General features: G+C 35.0%; 2 protein-coding genes across 2 annotated transcripts; one reads left to right on the top strand and one right to left on the bottom strand.

Annotated features, from left to right (window-relative positions):
• Positions 1 to 1,374: 1,374 nt before the first annotated feature.
• LOC128183999 (smad nuclear interacting protein 1-like) lies at positions 1,375 to 3,639 on the top strand. The gene is made up of 2 exons (XM_052853265.1): positions 1,375 to 1,565; positions 2,057 to 3,639. The coding sequence occupies exons 1-2, from the start codon at positions 1,473 to 1,475 to the stop codon at positions 2,969 to 2,971; spliced, it is 1,008 nt and encodes a 335-aa protein (XP_052709225.1). The 5' UTR covers positions 1,375 to 1,472; the 3' UTR covers positions 2,972 to 3,639.
• A 481-nt stretch (positions 3,640 to 4,120) lies between these two features.
• LOC128184621 (ubiquitin carboxyl-terminal hydrolase 16-like) lies at positions 4,121 to 17,414 on the bottom strand. The gene is made up of 19 exons (XM_052854180.1): positions 17,302 to 17,414; positions 16,013 to 16,145; positions 14,510 to 14,595; positions 14,271 to 14,396; positions 13,968 to 14,071; positions 13,688 to 13,791; positions 13,456 to 13,559; positions 13,183 to 13,230; positions 12,937 to 13,083; positions 12,688 to 12,824; positions 12,348 to 12,435; positions 12,035 to 12,125; positions 11,619 to 11,707; positions 11,054 to 11,257; positions 8,637 to 8,793; positions 7,326 to 8,306; positions 6,970 to 7,064; positions 6,627 to 6,713; positions 4,121 to 5,478 (listed from the first exon to the last, which is right to left on the bottom strand). Exons 2-19 carry the CDS (start codon positions 16,122 to 16,124, stop codon positions 5,128 to 5,130), a joined length of 3,111 nt encoding a protein of 1,036 aa, XP_052710140.1. The 5' UTR covers positions 16,125 to 16,145; positions 17,302 to 17,414; the 3' UTR covers positions 4,121 to 5,127.
• Between the last annotated feature and the right edge of the window lie 50 nt (positions 17,415 to 17,464).

Genomic DNA, 17,464 nt, shown 5'->3' with positions numbered 1-17,464 from the left:
ATATTGAGGTATAATAATAGGTAAGGGCAGGTAATAGGGAGCCCCTGCATATTTCCCAATGTAGATGATGGGGAGAGTAGAATCAATGGATCCTGACTAGGTACTTTAACCTGTTTTGTTCTCTTCGTGGACATACAAGTATGGGGTATCCCTTAATGTCGAAATTGCAAAAACTAAAGCAAAAAACAAACCGCATCTTCTAAAGTAAATGTGACTCTCTTTGGACAATTGTTAAATTATATTATTACTCTGTTTGAATTATTTTTATCAGATATATTTTTATTGAAAGTTTCCGAATTAACAAAAAATTGAATGAATGATAAGTAATTGGGGTACATCTACTCAGCACGAACGGGAGGTTGGAGCGAAACATCTCGGGTTCTTTTTGGGAAGACATTACATTTTACGATAAATTTTGAAATAAGACTGTCGAATTTCATGAACAAATGCCACACTTTTTGGCAATTGGCCTCTTTCTCAAACATAAGTATAAACAAATGATTTTAATTTGTGAGTCCAGTGCATATCCCCATCTAACTTTCTAAAATCCGTATTAAAAATTTTAAAAGTTGATATATCAATAGCATAATTATTTTGATTTAGAAAAAATAATGATTTGTATTGTTTTTATGTTTGGAATCTTTTTTTTTTAATTCATACGATTTTTTTTCTTTAGATTTTGAATTCTTTTAAGCCTTTCCGAGTTTCGGGATGCTGCTCTAACACACAACGGTATTGTGAAACTGACAAATCTTACAAATAAAAATAAGAATTTCCATCCGCTCCCTATTTCGATTAAGGCGACGATTCAAAAACCGGGACGTGTATGGAAGTTAAATAGTTAAGATTGAATAACATCATCACAAAATGGCTGACCGCTGATCGAAACGACATTTCGTTTTTTTTAAAGGATTTTATGGACTGAAACATGAAACTTACTCCATAGCCGAGTGGATAAAGTGTCGGACTTGTGATCCGTACACCCCGAGTTCGAATCTCACAGGGTCTTTTGTTGTTACTTACTGGAATAATTATTTTAGATATTTATTTTTTTATCCCCAAACTGCAAATTTTTCGCTTATTTGACATTTGTACAGTTTATTTATCATTATATCTTTCATTATCAAAAAAATATAAAATAAAAATCAACAATAATGCAATGTAGGGTTAGTATTGGGGTTGGGTTAGGGTCTGTAAAATAAGTTTTAGAGCTGAGAACCATAGGTTTAATTATACCAATGTTTTACTAATAGAAATTGTTAATCCTCCAAACTTTATTATCATCATACATATGTTGACCCGTCGTGCGAATTACCTGATGTATGGGCTGATTTGTTGACATACATCTAAGGTACAACTTAACTTGATTCGCATGTTCACTTCCGGATAAAACGAAATTCGGACGTAATTGTGAAAAGCTAAATACTTTTTACTTTCTAGCACTTCTTTGGTTATTTTCTAGTCGAATATACATGGCAAATGATTATTCATCTGAAAGCGAGGAGGAAGTTTACAGGAAAAAGAAAACAAAGTCCGTAAAAAGGCATCGCAAGTCACGCAGTTTGGTAAAAATTATTTTCTGATTCATTGTTTATTGTTTGATTTTTTTTTTCGGCCATTCAACCTCTCACTTCTTTCTTTTTTTGATGTATATTTGATGGTAGATATCATCGTATTTTTTATTTTTAATGCTGCTCAGAATGTGTATATATGGCGAAAAATTTTATATTATGTAACTTTTATCAGAGATATATTTAGCATATAGGCCTATAGCTATACGACTTTGCTTTCATCATGCTACGAACTACGTCGTGACATAATTTTTACAATATTGACTTTCCATTGTCAATTGATATTTAATACACATCATTACACTTAATTATTTAAATAAGCAATATTTAATAATTCAAAAACACATAAAAATGTTACTCAGTGACTATTGTTTTGTTTTGACAAGAACAGTTTGACAATAATGATGATTTATTTTTTGGAAATTAAATGATTAGTTTATGTCAGAATGTATTCCTTAATAATTAGAATAATTTGTCTATTTTAGAGTCATGAGAGAGCTCCAGCTCGAAAGAGGTCCAGAAGTCCCCAACCAAGAATAAAACAAGAACCTCCATGGACGCCACCTAGAGACAAAAGAGAGAGACGCAGAGACAGGTCGGCTGACAGAGATCATGTGGAGAGAGAGGAGAGAGGTCATGTGAAACGGGAGCGAGAGGAAGACAAGGATTACAGACACAATGAGCGTGTCAGGGTGAAGCAGGAAAGACCAGACCGACATGACAGATCACACAGACAAAGGGAGGACCAACAAAGAGAAAGGAGACAAAATGACGACCGCAGACGGCAGAATCATAGACAAAGGGGAAATAACCCTTTCAGGACAACAGAGGAGGACGGTCTAGAGTTTGGGAGGCCGAGTGATTCAAACGACAAAAACAAAGACAAGCCAGTGGAGAAAGAGAAACCTAACTTTGGTACATCAGGAAAGTTGGCAGAGGACACAAACATATACAGAGGTGTGGTGATAAAGTATAATCAACCTCCTGAAGCAAGGAAACCAAAAACGAAATGGCGGCTCTATCCCTTTAAAGGTGACGAAGCTTTACCTGTTTTACATATTCACAGACAGAGTGCCTATCTCATTGGTCGTGACCGTATCGTTGTGGACATTCCTGTTGACCACCCCTCCTGTTCTAAACAGCATGCAGTGCTACAGTTCCGTTTAGTGGAATTTCAGAGGGAGGATGGCTCAACAGGAAGAAGGGTTCGACCATATATCATTGATCTCGGGTCATCTAACGGCACTTTTGTGAACAATAAAAAGATAGATCCTGAGCGCTATGTAGAGCTCCTGGAGAAGGATATGATTAAGTTTGGGTTCAGTTCAAGAGAGTACGTGATTCTTCATGATAAGTCAGACACTTCCGAGTTAGAAGATCAGGGAGTTATTTCTGATTGATCAGTGAAAGATCGTGAATTTGTATGAAATTTTGAAAAAAAAGCAACATGATATTGGTAACCTTAACCCCTCGTCTCTTCTTTCTTGCATTGGCGAGAGAGGAAAAGGGAAAGAGACTGGTCATTTTAAGATTTTAGCTGAAATTTGGTTTTAATAAACTTTCTAGGGTAAATAATTCAATTTTGGAAACTGTATATGATATATGTATGTGTAGATTGGCAGGACATGACAAAAAGCTAATATTTATGCAAAATGTTCCGTTCAAATGTTCAAAAAGCTATTCCTATCATATAGAAACAATGCATATCAAATCATTGTGAATATTTCATTTGTATTGTGACAAGAATCTGTGAAGAAAAAAAATGCTGTCAAATGCAAATTTCTCTCAATTGATGAAAATGGAGGGTATAAACAATCATCATTTTAGTTAGAATTTCCCTGTGACAAAATCATTCGGACACTGTATATATTTCACACGTTTGTTTTATAAACATCATGGAAATTACATGTACAAATATATAATGCTATCTTTTATTTTCATTGACACATGCAGTGTGGTTTTTTGTCATCATGCATCTTCAAGACATTTGTACATATTACACAAGTTTTCATTCTCAGCCTGTAATATCATTTCCATGTGAAATTGAAATAAAGAATGATCGTCAAAATCCTTGTTTTGTTAATGTTCAAAAGCAAGATGGTTTACATTTTATTTTTTTTATTTATAAGAGGGTAATAATGGCAATATCATTTAGAAGAATTTCAAGAGACCACTCCAAACTCATTTCCTTTTCCTTGGTCACTGAAGTGGTAATATGTATAGGTATAATTCATCAGTTGCAAAGTCTCTACCAACTTGTTCTTCTCATTTTAAGTGTGGTATTGCCACATGAGATGGTATTACATGTAAATAAATGGCACACACTAGAAAAATGTATGAAGGTTTAAAATGTTTTTTAGATCAGATATTGTGAGCAAAAGTATGCTGTTAATTAGAACAAAAGGAAAATGAGCATTATTAATTCAAAAAATCTGGTTTGAATAAGAACAAGCTCAACCCTATATGAACAGTTCTGAATTGTGAACAAGCAGTTTTCAATCCAATCAAGTTAGTAGGCAAGTTATTTCAAATAATAACACAAAACTAAGTTAAGATTTCAGATTGCTGTTTATTCAGGTATCAAACAAGATCAGTAATAACAACACAAAATCAACATGTTTGTAGAATGAATTCATCCTCCAATACATAATCTCTAGCATAGCTAGAAACTCATTTAGAAAGAAAAAGTTTCCACTGTTTGAACAGAAGATAATATTCCCACCAGTAAAATGTTTACCAGTAACCAAAACGGAACAAATATAATAAATGCTGGTATCCAGAGACTGAGTATACAATGGTATACAAGATAAAGAATTTTTGACAGCACAAAGACTGTTCACTTTGTCTAACTCTCATGTAAATTTTCCTACTCCTAGGTAAAATGTAAAAAGTAAAATAAAGCAATGCATTTGTATCAAATTATTGAGATGCATAGCTAAATGCAGGTATTAAACAATAACTATCCCTATACTTTTACATAAAGTACTGTGCCTTTATTGTCAATGAATTGATTTACATTTAATCAAGCAATTCAAATGCAGTTGGACATAAAAATCAATGCATCACAGAATTCATATACTCTTAAGCATATGAGGAATTTACTGTGAATAATCTAATTATAAATTTGAATATTAAACACAAAGGCAGATTAACTAGGCCATGGGACATAAGCAATTTGCTAATAAAAATGTATGGGTTTTTTTTTTTAAGTAAAGCAGAATATCATAAGAAACTTTGAAGATTTCTTTCATCTTTTGCACCAACAATCATTTTTCACAGATTTCCATGAGCATATACAAGTCATCTTGCACTCAATACATTCCTGTACACAGGAGCACCCATAACAAAACATACACATAAAAAATATCAAAATCCCTTTCCAGTAAAGTTAATGGTAATAAACTTGTTTTTAGTAACCTTTTCCCCAAATGGTTCTCTGTTATTAGCAAATTCAAAAGTGCTCAGAAACAAAGATATCTTTCTCATAAATCATCTTTCAAATTCAAATATAAAAATCTTTAAAATAAAATTTGTTACTGATATGAATGAAGTATGGTTAATAAATTCTTTCGTAAAAGAGAAGATAGGCCTGTGCTCGTTGGACCGTAGATTCTGTGGTCTCACTCACTCGACTATCGCTGATATGGTACCACTTGCCAGGCGGTACCAGTCGCTCCACTATACTCTCTTCCTGTTCCTCCAGACTGGCAGTGCTGTTCTGGACCTCCAGGTAGCGCTTGGTGCAGTCTTTCAATGTGGGCGGTCCAGCGTTGAGGAAGTCTGTGATGATTCCAATGTTTGGTCGGACTTTGACGTACGCGGTGTAGTGACCGGCATTGAGTCTGCCACTATGTTCCACTACTCCGTAGAGAGCATACAGAATTTTTTTCTGGCCTGGTCTGACCCCCTGTAGTCATAGAAACAAAACATTACAAAGGTCATTTGTTACAAAGTGGAATATCACATACACGTAAACATTATTTGCACTTTTAACATCGAAATTTTTTTTTTTAAATTTTGAATTATATTCAAACAGGAAACTCGAAATAAGACACATGGTTTTGAAAAAATATTTTTAATACATTGTATCTTATCTAGTACATGTATATGTACATGTACTCTTTTATTTCCCTATAAGCCATCTTCGCTAACCAAGAGTTTTCGGTCCACTTTGCTCCCCATAAACCCTTGACGGATTTCATTACGAAAACTCGGTGATGTGGTGATGCTATCTAGCGAGCAACTTGAGTTGCGCCCCTTGCATATTTACTTTTTAATCGAAGTAAACAAAAGGCAATATACACACTACAGAATTAACACAACTTGAAAACATGTTGTCTTCTGAATATCAGAACATAAATAATGCACTATTAAATATGAATTAAGTTGTAACCTAGGGAAAGAACAGAATGTTTTATTCAAGGTGTTTTGTAAGGACCTGTACCGGGAGTGAAAAAGTTGCCGATTTACAGTATATGAAAATTCTCATGCCATAAAACCAGGTATCGTTGTCGATCATGAATATTGCAGACCAAAGATATTAATAAAACAGAGCTCGTTGAAAGTATATACTAACGGGATAGGCAACTTCTACATTCGCCATGTTTACTTCCCATGCTATCACACGAGCCTTGACAAGTTTGTAGAACTATGTTAAATCCCAGTAAAATATATAGGTTTTTAAAGCGATCTGGTTAAACCATAGTTGGGGAGGCACTGTACCGGAGAACTTGTGTTTCAACTTGTTAAAAGCACCAAATGTTTAACCAAAGATCACACATGTGTTTTCTTTTAAAGTTTATATTTACAAGCACTCGACCAGCTACTCACAGCTGCAGCCAATCATAAAACGGAGCTTGTCACCGAGTTTTCGTAATGAAATCCGCCAAGGGTTTATGGGGAGCAAAGTGGACCGAAAACCCTTGGCTAGCGAAGATGCTATAAGCTAGCAACAAAAAAATAATAATAAAAGCTACAGGTTAACAATAACTAATCCCATCCCCTTGATTACACGTCGCTGTTTTATCATTGTAATAACTTTCAGCTTTGTATTACCTGGCATAATGAGCTACAGAAGGGGGCCAAGTCCAGGACAAAGGGGAAGTCCACATGTCTGTTTACCTTGCGGGAGCTGAAACCAACCTACAAAACACAACGTGTATTATTATTATCAACTATGTATAGAGAAAAATTGATCAGTACCCTCTGCATTATGAATTTTAAATAAATTAAGTTGACAATGATAAAACGGGTGCATTTTGTGGATACACTTATGAGCAAAAATTCTGTATTTTAAAAGAATTGTATGAATTAATGTTAACTTTTTTCCCCATACATCAAGATAAACATAAATACAGTATACATGTACTTTCTGTTGAAATGAATATGAACATCTCACCTGTTCAAATCGCTTAAGGTGTAACGTTAGCACTGCTGGAGGAGTATATATCAAATACTGCTTTGCTGCATTGGAATAGACTTTCTCCTTCTTATCTATTTTAAAGAATGAAAAAAGGATAAATTATTAAATGTAAAATGAAGCACTTCTAAAGCTAAGATGGTCTGATGAATGTTTTCCCATTAAAAAACTGCATATAAACTGATTTTCTTCTGCAGGTGTCTCCTTTTCGCAAATTTTGGGGGTACGCTCTCAAATGCAGTTGCAAAAATATTAAGCTTTTAATAAAAAGTGCTTTTGAAATCAATTCATGTATATTGTACATGCTTTTAAAGATCCAGCCTGTTATTATTTACCTTTGCTGAGACCTTGCTTGAATTTCATTTGCGTGCACTTGGCACATCCAAACTTGTTGTTGCCTGTCAAGAGTTCAGCAGAGGTGAACTGATGTATGCAGGACATGACGGTACATTCCCTGGAAGTCGGGTGGTACCGTACCCCCAGCGTGACCTTTGACCTGACTAGTGCCTCCTTCTTGATTTCTTTCTCAGGTTTGGAATGGTGTTGGGGAGGATTGTTGGTGCTTCCTTTCTCACAATTTGATCCACCACACACAGGATCGTGGACTCCGTTCTCTTTATGGCAATCGTCCCTATTACTGACTGGGGTAGTGTCCTCTAAAATCATATTCCCTAGCTTTGCTGTCATTTCACTTGCACTGCTATTTCTGGAATGGGATTTCTTTAACTCACTGTTTATATCATTCTTGATTTGATGACCTCCATTCTGAGTCAGAGAGTCATCTTTATCACAACAAGTCCTATCACAGCCCACCCTATCATTATTTGATATATGCTTAACTTTTGGAATTCCAATGTTACATTCTGTACCAACTGAATTACGATCATCAATACATTCCCCATTCTCCATATCACTATTTTCTCTACCATTAGTCAGACAGCACACAGTCTCAGACAATGGATTTTCACAATGACCATTCAGCACCGGTGCCTTCTTCATGTTAAGGTCCCCTTTATTTTCGAGGTCCCCATTGTTGAGAAGGTCCCCATGTTCATTGTGGTTTTGAGTGGTTCTTGTTTCCTGCACCTCCCCATTGACATCCTGTTTGATTGTTGAGGTGCTAGTTCCACTGGTTCCTGAGGTTAGAGTATCTGTGTTGCTGCTTGACATACTCCCATCCACTCCCTGATTTCCTGTCGGATCCACACCCATGTTTTCCTGAGAAGATGGAGAGAGTTCTGTCATGGAAGTCTCCAGACTGAGTTTACTAAAACATCTTGAGGTATCACTTTCTAGGTTATCTTCAATATCAGCATCTGAAACAGTTAATTTATAACATGACAATGTGAAATAACAAAACTGTTATGCTAATTCGGTATTCAAAAGAAAAATGATATTGGTCTGTTCCTGATTTAATTATATCTACAGTAGTTCAAAAACAATGCTTTTGGCCCCATTTCATCATGTATGATTTATTATTTTATCGCTTGAAATCTCTATGTATCAAGCAACAATTTGAGGATAATTTTGGGTTTAAGGTGTAATACTATGTGTTTTATCAATAAGATAATCAATATCAAAGGCATATGCACATGCATGCTCAAGATTTACTTTTCCGTAACATACAGGTAGGTATAGGTGTTTACCTGAGGGGTCCTCCCGACTGCTTGACTCCTCCTCCTGGTCTTTCGTGACGCCATCCTCTTCCTTCTCTGCCCCATCGTGGTCAACCTCCTCTTCCAACTTTGCTGTATCAGCATCATCCGAAGGAGACACCTGATTTTTAGAGACCTTGGCTTTCCTCTACGAAATGAAAATTCAACACTGAAACTCTGATCCTTGTCAAACAGGCAAAGAACTGACCAACAGCAAAAACATTGTAACAACTACTGCATTTAATTCATTTCTGTTTACTAAGCATACACATATTTTGCATTCAATTTCATTTCTTATTGTTACATAAACATTAATAAGGCTTGTTGGAGTAAAATACACCTTAAGGTACCTCACTACACCAATACTTATACTTTTATAAGACACTACGTCACAAGATGGTAGTATAAATGGTTTTTTTTCGTTGTTTTTATTAATCAATTGTGTTGACTATCCCCATAGCTCTGTGGTTCAAGTAGCAGGCTTGTGAACCACAGATCACAAGTCCGTATCTGCCTGGGGGTTTTGTTCACATTTACTGAATTAAAATTGAAAATGTAATTTTTTTATCCAAAATGCAAATTTTTTTGCTTATTAAGGTCTTCCGTTTCCAACGGAAGACCTTATAGTGATTGTAATGTTTTTTATTATTATTATTATTTTTTTCCAAGTTTTTGTCCAGAAGATTTCTCAGAGATAACTGAATAGATTTATCTGAAATTTTCTAAAATGAAATAGAATGACAATATCTCGAGATGATTTTTTCATTTTGTCAAAAATCATTTCCGGTCGTCCGTTTCCTGTCCCGCGTTGAAAAAGCTTGTATCAACGAGATCTCAGAAACGGTTAAGATTTGAACATCCAAACTTTGTGGAATGATAGACCCATAGCTGTAATTGTGTTTAAACTATTTTGTTTTGTTCGTCGTAACTTCCGGTTGTCACCGGAAGCACTTCAAAAATAACTTCTTTTTTGCATAAAATTCCTTTTCCATAAAATAAATATATAAGTATAAATCTATGCATAGGTTATCTATGCGATGTTTACTCAACAAAAAAATTCTACTTCCGGTGAGATATCTCAAATATCTCAGGTAGCTCTTTTGAAACACATTTTGTACAAACGAGATCTCAGAAACTATAAGTGATCAAAGCACAAAACTTTCATGGATGATGGACATTTGATTGAAGATGTGTTTAACCGGTTTCGTTTTGTCTTCCGTCACTTCCGGTCCATACAGAAAGAGTTCAAACAAATAAAGCTATTTATCAGTTAAACTGTTTTCCTTTTATATTTGTAGTGAAGTCGATGAAAAATTAAGTAGAAAGGGCAAGAACAAAAAAAATATTAATTACATTTTACATTGAGCACTTCCGTTTGTCCATTTCCTGTCCCGAGACAAAAAACCTTGATTCCTGGAGATCTCAAAAACGGTAACGACTTGAACGATCAAACTTTGTGGGATGATATACCTATGTATGTACATGTGTATACACTATTTTGTATTGTTTGGCGTAACCTCCGGTCATCACCGGAAGCACTTAAAAAAATTGTTTTATTCATTTTACATAAAATGAAAATATCAGTATACAATCTTACATATGTCATCTATATAATGTTAAATTGGCAAATAAATTTTACTTCCGGTGAGATATCTCAAATATCTCTATGTAGCTTTCCTTTTTACAAATTTGATGTCCGCGAGATTTTCGTCATTGTAAGTGATTGAGACACGAATCTTTCATGATTGATAGAATTTTGATTGGGGATGTGTTTAACGGGTTTAATTTTGTCAACTGTCACTTCCGGTACCGGAAGGGTTTAAACAAATTCTGTTTTTAACAAGTTTAACTGACTTTCTTGGAATTTCATCTAGCCTGAAAAACAGTGATGTACATTAAGCAAATGTACGAGAATACCAGCTTTTGTTTTTATTAATCACTTTCGTTCGTCCGTTTCGGTCCCGAGACAAAAAATATTGTTTCAAAAAGATCTTAGATTTGGCAGAGACGTGAACAACCAAACTTTGAGGAAAGATTGACATATGATTGTACAAATGGTTAACATTTTTGTTTAGTTCGGCGTTACTTCCGGTCGTCACAGAAAGTACTTCAAAATTGATTTCTTTTTCATTCTTGTTGTTTTACATGTAAGTAACGTCTTGATATATCATTCACAATAATTATCATATTCACTTTTTTTTGTGGATGTGAGAGAAGCAATGTCTTACAGTTAAATTGATACATGTATATCAAAACGGAAGACCTTTTTGTTGCTTTTGCAACAAGAGTCTAGTTTTACCTATTACTTCTTGTCTAACATGATATCTATCACAATCAAGTAATTTTCTGCTGATTTGAGAAACTATTTCAAGGTGTTGTGAGCCACCTAAATGATAGCATACACCAACCTTGGCCTCCTTTTTTGCCTGTTTCTTGAGCTTCTTATCTAGATGTTTGCTTGGTCTATCAATGTGTTCTACAACAGTGTCCTCTTGGTGTTCCGAGCTCACGCTGTCTTTCTTGCGTCCCCCTGACATCTGATTGGGTCGCTGGGGTTTTTCCTCTGTGACTGGGAGTGACAAATCCAAAAATGGTTCAAATATCTGTGATATCTACAACATAAAAATAAAGAGAGATGTGTACTCAATATACAAAACTCAATCTAGTACAAAAGCATGTAAATGACTTAATATGCTCTCACAGATGTAATAAACAACTTTTGAAGTGATATTATTCAATGAAATATCCCTCTTGCTTTGTTAAAAATCATTATCAAATCTATGGATCTTTTCTGGTTTCGCCCCAAAATCTTACACATAATGACATAAAACAATGTAATCCCACTTCCCAAATCCAAGTCAACCTGCTTAGGTGTTACTTTTAGTCAACATACCGGTATTTTATTTTCAGATTAAACAGATACAATGTCATGTCTCTTGAAATTCAAGTTTCAGGTTATTTCCCCCATCTTACATTTTTACACTCCTCACAGGTGACAGTGCTCATTAGGTATCCCCCAAACAAGGAATCCACAAAGGTGTACTTCACTTGACGACCATATTCTGCAAGCAAAACATCACAGTAAAAACAAAGACCAAAAAAATTCTTATCACTTTTGGTTTAATGGACATACATGTTTAAAAAAATAAAACAATTTTCATTATTGAAAATACAGGGAGCATTTAAATGTTGAAATGTAAATAAACATTTATAATGTTTACTTAACATTCAAATATAAAATAATCTGGCAATATTGACACATTTAAAGAAGTTTATAAAATTTATCTCTTATAAGTTTTGTTTTTACTTGTAAGTTACAAAAGATTTGATCTGCCTTTTCATATATTGACGTGCACATTAACTAAACAAATATTAATGTTTCACTGTACCTTTGATCTTGATTTTAGTGTCATCATCCACTTTCTTTGGATTCACATTTTCTGGCAGCTTGAAATGCTTCAATATTCCAGCCTGTCCTCTCTGCAGAAAATTACAATTAATGCTTCATTAAATCAGGTTGGGTGTACAGTGCACATGTATGTAAATAATCCAGGGAGTAATACTAAAATCCAGATATCATTACTTGAGTTTATGATGAATTGCATGTCTACTTTTCCATTTCAAAAATTTGTTCACACAGCTATAATTCATGCTTGCAATTCTATATTTATGCATGTACAAACAAAATGAGCATAGACTTGCCTTTATTTCCTCCGTTCTCATGTTGTCCAGCAGGTAGCGAAGAAGTTCATGGCTGTCCTGCTGCTGAAAGCCTCGAAATCTTTGGGCTCTAAAATAGAATTTATAAATAAGATTTAGACCAAGTGCAGACCTAGGTTTCTCGATTAAAATAAACACTATCAAAAGAAATACATGTATCTCCGTTCCTATAATAACCATTTATAGAAGATAGTGTTACGTATGATAAAATATTTTTTTTACCAAAAGCTGTATGCACAAAAAATGCATGTATAAACATGCCAAAAGTTCTTTAATTCAGCAGAAGATTTTCTGTTCTGAAAAAAGATTTCGCAATTCTTACTTTTTACAGATCTGAGTGAACAATGGTGATGGGTTGACAGTACTCGCGCGTCCTGTGGAGTTGTTCATCTCCTGTAGAAATGCTATCATGGTCTGTGTCAGAGGCCCAGCTTCTGGTAGAACGATCTCTATTGGAGACTTTAGAGACAAAGACAAAACATTGTAGTACATCTAAACTTCTAAATCAACTCAGAAAAAACACACATCATTTACTAATAAAGATAATATACATTTACAATTTCCAACTTACTAGATCTATTGAAGCTTCATCATCACTGTCCTCTGACCCTGAGCTAGAATCTAGGTCACTGTCCCGCTTACAGGACAATGAACTCAACCGCCCCTTCTTACTTCTCTCTACTACCACAGACTCTATACATGGGGTTTGTGTCAAATTCTGTAAAACATTTCCACATTATCACAAATTATTTTCATACTCATTTCCCAGTAAAATCAAACTATATGAATAAATTATCAATTAAGCTGGAAAACTTACCTGCATAACAGCATTAAAAAAGCATGTGTTTCCAAGATTACTCAATCCCTGAAAAATTAAAACATATATTAAACTGTTGTAAGAAGAGAGCTGATACCAGTAATCTGTAAATGAAAATCTGTTTACAAATAAAGGAAATGTGTAGCATTTGTTTCCAAGATTACTAAAACCTTAAAAAAAATTAAAACATAGCCTGTGTTAAAACAGAGCAGATCATATGTAAAAGAAAATCTGTACACAAATAAAGGAAATTTTTCCATTCTTATTACTGACCTTGACCTTGGAACACATTCCTGATGACCTTGGTGTAGAGGTGGATGGTTTAAAGGCTTGTTCCACAACGGACGTAGAGCTCACTGACTGACTCTGCTTACGGACTACAAATAAATGAATGTCTGTGATTTTATTATTTACAGAATGAAAATAATTTTTATCAGTACATTAAATTTGCCAGCCACCTTGACCCCTTCCCCCCCCCCCATGTCATTGAGGGACATGTACTGACCTGGTTCTGCCTGGGGAAGCCCTGCCTGTTTCCTAATGATGTCCACACTCTCCTGTAGCCTCTTACTTTGTTCTAACTGGACCTCATCATCACACTTGTAACACCTAAACATAAACACTGCACATGTAGCTCCTCCAACAGGGACGTAAAAGCTATGCATCTTTTATATAAACAAACTAAACCTGCATATCAACATGCACTGTTTTGAAAAGTGTTTTTGTACTATTTATTCCTGTGTCTTTGACTTAGAAAACTGAACTGTAAGTTCTATAGTACTTACCATACAGTCCAAGAAGTAGTGTTGATGACCAAACAGTGACAACTGGAGCGTGGTGTCTCGTAATGCTTCAATGCATGCTTATCTCTAGAGTTACGGTCACAGCCCTGAAATATACATTTAACATTTTACATGTATATATCAACATCCACTAACTAAAGTACTCTCTCCTCTATTTCTTCAGAGAATATGCATTTGATTCATATTTGTCTGAAATCTACAGATTTCTGTTCCAACCAGTTTAAAAAAATCCACACATATGAAATGGTTTGTATCAATGACACAATTAATAAAAGAGTTCCTCACTTGATTTCCACACTGTAAGCACACCCAGAGTGTTGGCTCTGTGTCAAGGAGTGCAGGAGCAGCCTCTGCCCCCTGGCTCGAGTCTCCCTCAGGGGCGGTTTTGCGCGGAGTTTCATTGGTACAAGACTGAAAAAATTTCTCAACAATGATACATAATGACAATGATTTTACATGTAATACACATTAAAACTATACAGTACATCAAATTCTGGTGAAAATGTCTCAAGAGGAAGACTTACAGCACACTCTCCATACACTTGTTTCCCTAACCCCTTCTTCATGGCTGCTACATTTACTGCCATATTAATGTGGTTACAGCTAGGCACTGAAAAAAACAATTCAAAGATAACAAAGGTACTGTTTCATTTTATACAAATCAAAAAGTTTTGTGGACCATTTGTTCTGATTTCTTCATAATGCACTCCATTCACAATATTCAGCAATTAGTAACTATTCACAAACAACTAATTAAAATTCTAAGTGTTTTCTGACAATTTTTTAGGTTCATAATTAGAAGCCATTTTAAATCTTATCCAAAACTGCTGCATATCAGCTTTAATTTTTTATCAGCTTTAATCTTTAAGCTTCAATCTTTATTTATCTACATATTTACCAGCACAAGAAAACATCTTGCATTATCTTGAATAATATACAACATAGCGTAACCTACATAAGTAAAACAGAACAGTCACTTATGAAAATAATATGTTTTACGGTGCTACCGTTCTGGCGAGCGCAGCAAGAATTTATTACACATACTGTACCTTGCATCATTGTCAACTTATAGTTTTATTTAGGTATCAACGAACGTCAAAGAATTTTTGAGAGAGTATTGCTCTACAATAAGTATGCCAAATGTACTAATTTTAATGGTTATGATATATACAGCGCACCCCCCTACCCAGAGAGAGAGAGAGAGAGAGAGAGAGAGAGAGAGAGAGAGAGAGAGAGAGAGAGAGAGAGAGAGAGAGAGAGAGAGAGAGAGAGAGAGAGAGAGAGAGAGCCCGGTACCTGTTTGTAGGTGTGTAATTTCCCACTTTTATTTAATGGTATGACTATATGCAATATCTACATAATTTTATTACCTGTTTATTTTTTCATTTTATTCCTTTTTATTTAGTTTAAAATGTCCTATTGTTTATTTCCTCCCTACTCATATACTTACCTGCCTACTGCACGGTACATGCATGCACAATTACTTTAAAAATGGATCGACATGACAGTAAAGTATGGCCCTTGCTAGTTTATATATATAAAATCTCTATATTAAAAAAAGATTAAAAACAAATCATATGTTAATGAGGCAGGTATCGCAGACTATACTGAAATAGCCAGTACACTCATTTACAGATGTTTGATCCACCTCTTAATTTTGCGCGGGAAATATAGCGCGAGTGCACTGTGACGTCATCCATGACTTTGTTCGTCTTTGTTTACTTTTCTCGACTCAATACGAAGGTATGGAAGCATGTAACAAATCTTTTGAGTCTCGCCAAAGCATATGCGGTACTCAAAACGTGTCTTCAAACTTTAAGTCACCGTAAATTACGAGTTAAAAGTCGGCCATTTTTGGCATAGCACCACGGGTGTAAACATTAGAGAGCATTATGGGACGTAGACAAAAAAATTTGTTTGATGAACTGTAGGTTTAGCTCGTTCTTCTTCCCGCGCACACTGGTTCTTAGAGCTCGCTTCGCTAGCCGGCGCTGCGCGCCGGCGAGCTGCGCTCGCTATTAACTGACCTGCTAATGCATCATCTGAGGAGTCAGACACGTCTTTGGTCTTACGAAGTTTGTGCTTCTTGTTCTTTCCCATGTTGTACGACGGTGTCGCCCCTGACTCCAGAACTCTCATTGAGCTAGGTTTGGTCAAATCCTACATTTTACATAAATGAATTAGACATAAGGATAAAACTTGTCTTGGCAAATAAAAAAAATACCTGCTTTTTCATGGGCAACCTGTTTCTTAACAAATGGACTTGTATAGCATTAGATAGAATGTTCTCTTGTTAAAATGGCAGATGTCCTACGGAACCTGTTTAACGATAGAATTCGTCCCATATACTCGCTTCGTAGCAAATAAAATAAATATATCACACTGTATCTCACCTAAATTGTCATATGATTGGTCTCAAATACCTACAATGTTGCTCTTTTATAATCCCATTTTACCACATTAACTGTTTTTTCAACGAAATCACTGCCACTTTTAACATGTTGTTTGAAAATTCACTGTTTCCAACCGCCATGTTAACGTTAAAATCTGAGACATTCTGAGTGCGATTTCCGACAAAATGACAGGAAAATTCAAACCTGTGTATTAATAAATTGCCTTGGTACGACCTAGTAAATGGATATTTTGTGGACTTAACTACATAATATGCATGTTCAAAAAGGTTTGTAATGTATAAAAATGTGTTTTTCCCAGGCAGATCAGTTTTAACAGACTTCAAATAGACGCGAGGCAGATCCACTTCGCGGCTGCTACATTACAAGTATATGGGACAAATTCTTACTGTGACCTGAGCGCAGCCTGGTGACAATAAGATTATTCTTTCTAGTATAGCATGTATAGTGTGTACTCCTTGCTTACTCTTAGGGAGGCACTACATACCCATAGAATATTTGGAAAGCTTGGACGTTATAAACCAGAATATATTCTCAGAATCGCCAATATGATATATATCAAAATGTTACTATAATTAAACATGATTAAATATTCGAAACTGTACTATAAGCACTAAACACGACACTATGACCACATTCCAAACGTGGCCATGCTCATGTTTCTATTCTTTTAGGTCAAAAAAAGAATCGTACTTATGTAAAAATAATTAAATCTAATTAAGTATAACAACTATTTTGTCCAAAACTAAGAAATACACAATATATAAGGCTGGTTAGTCATCCAGACCTTTAAACAACTGGTAGTATGCTTTCTCTTACTAATTAATGAACATTGTGAGTACTTATTTCACATATATAATATGAAATATGAATAATTTGTTCTATAGCTAACTATAGGACCTTACCTTGGTTCAAATTTTTCTCAGCTGAATCTTAAAACACAATATTCATCATGCTAAAATATTTCCATCCTTTTCACTTCTTGGAAAAGAAAATGGCGAATTGCATTCGGGATATCTCTTTCTTTTGTGTATGGAATTAAAAAGAAACACGAGATATTCCGATAAA

The sequence above is a fragment of the Crassostrea angulata genome, chromosome 5, assembly GCF_025612915.1.
Source record: "Crassostrea angulata isolate pt1a10 chromosome 5, ASM2561291v2, whole genome shotgun sequence".
NCBI lineage: Eukaryota > Metazoa > Mollusca > Bivalvia > Ostreida > Ostreidae > Magallana > Magallana angulata.
The sequence above is the reverse complement of the archived record's forward strand: the minus strand, read 5'-3'. Positions and strand labels throughout refer to the sequence as shown.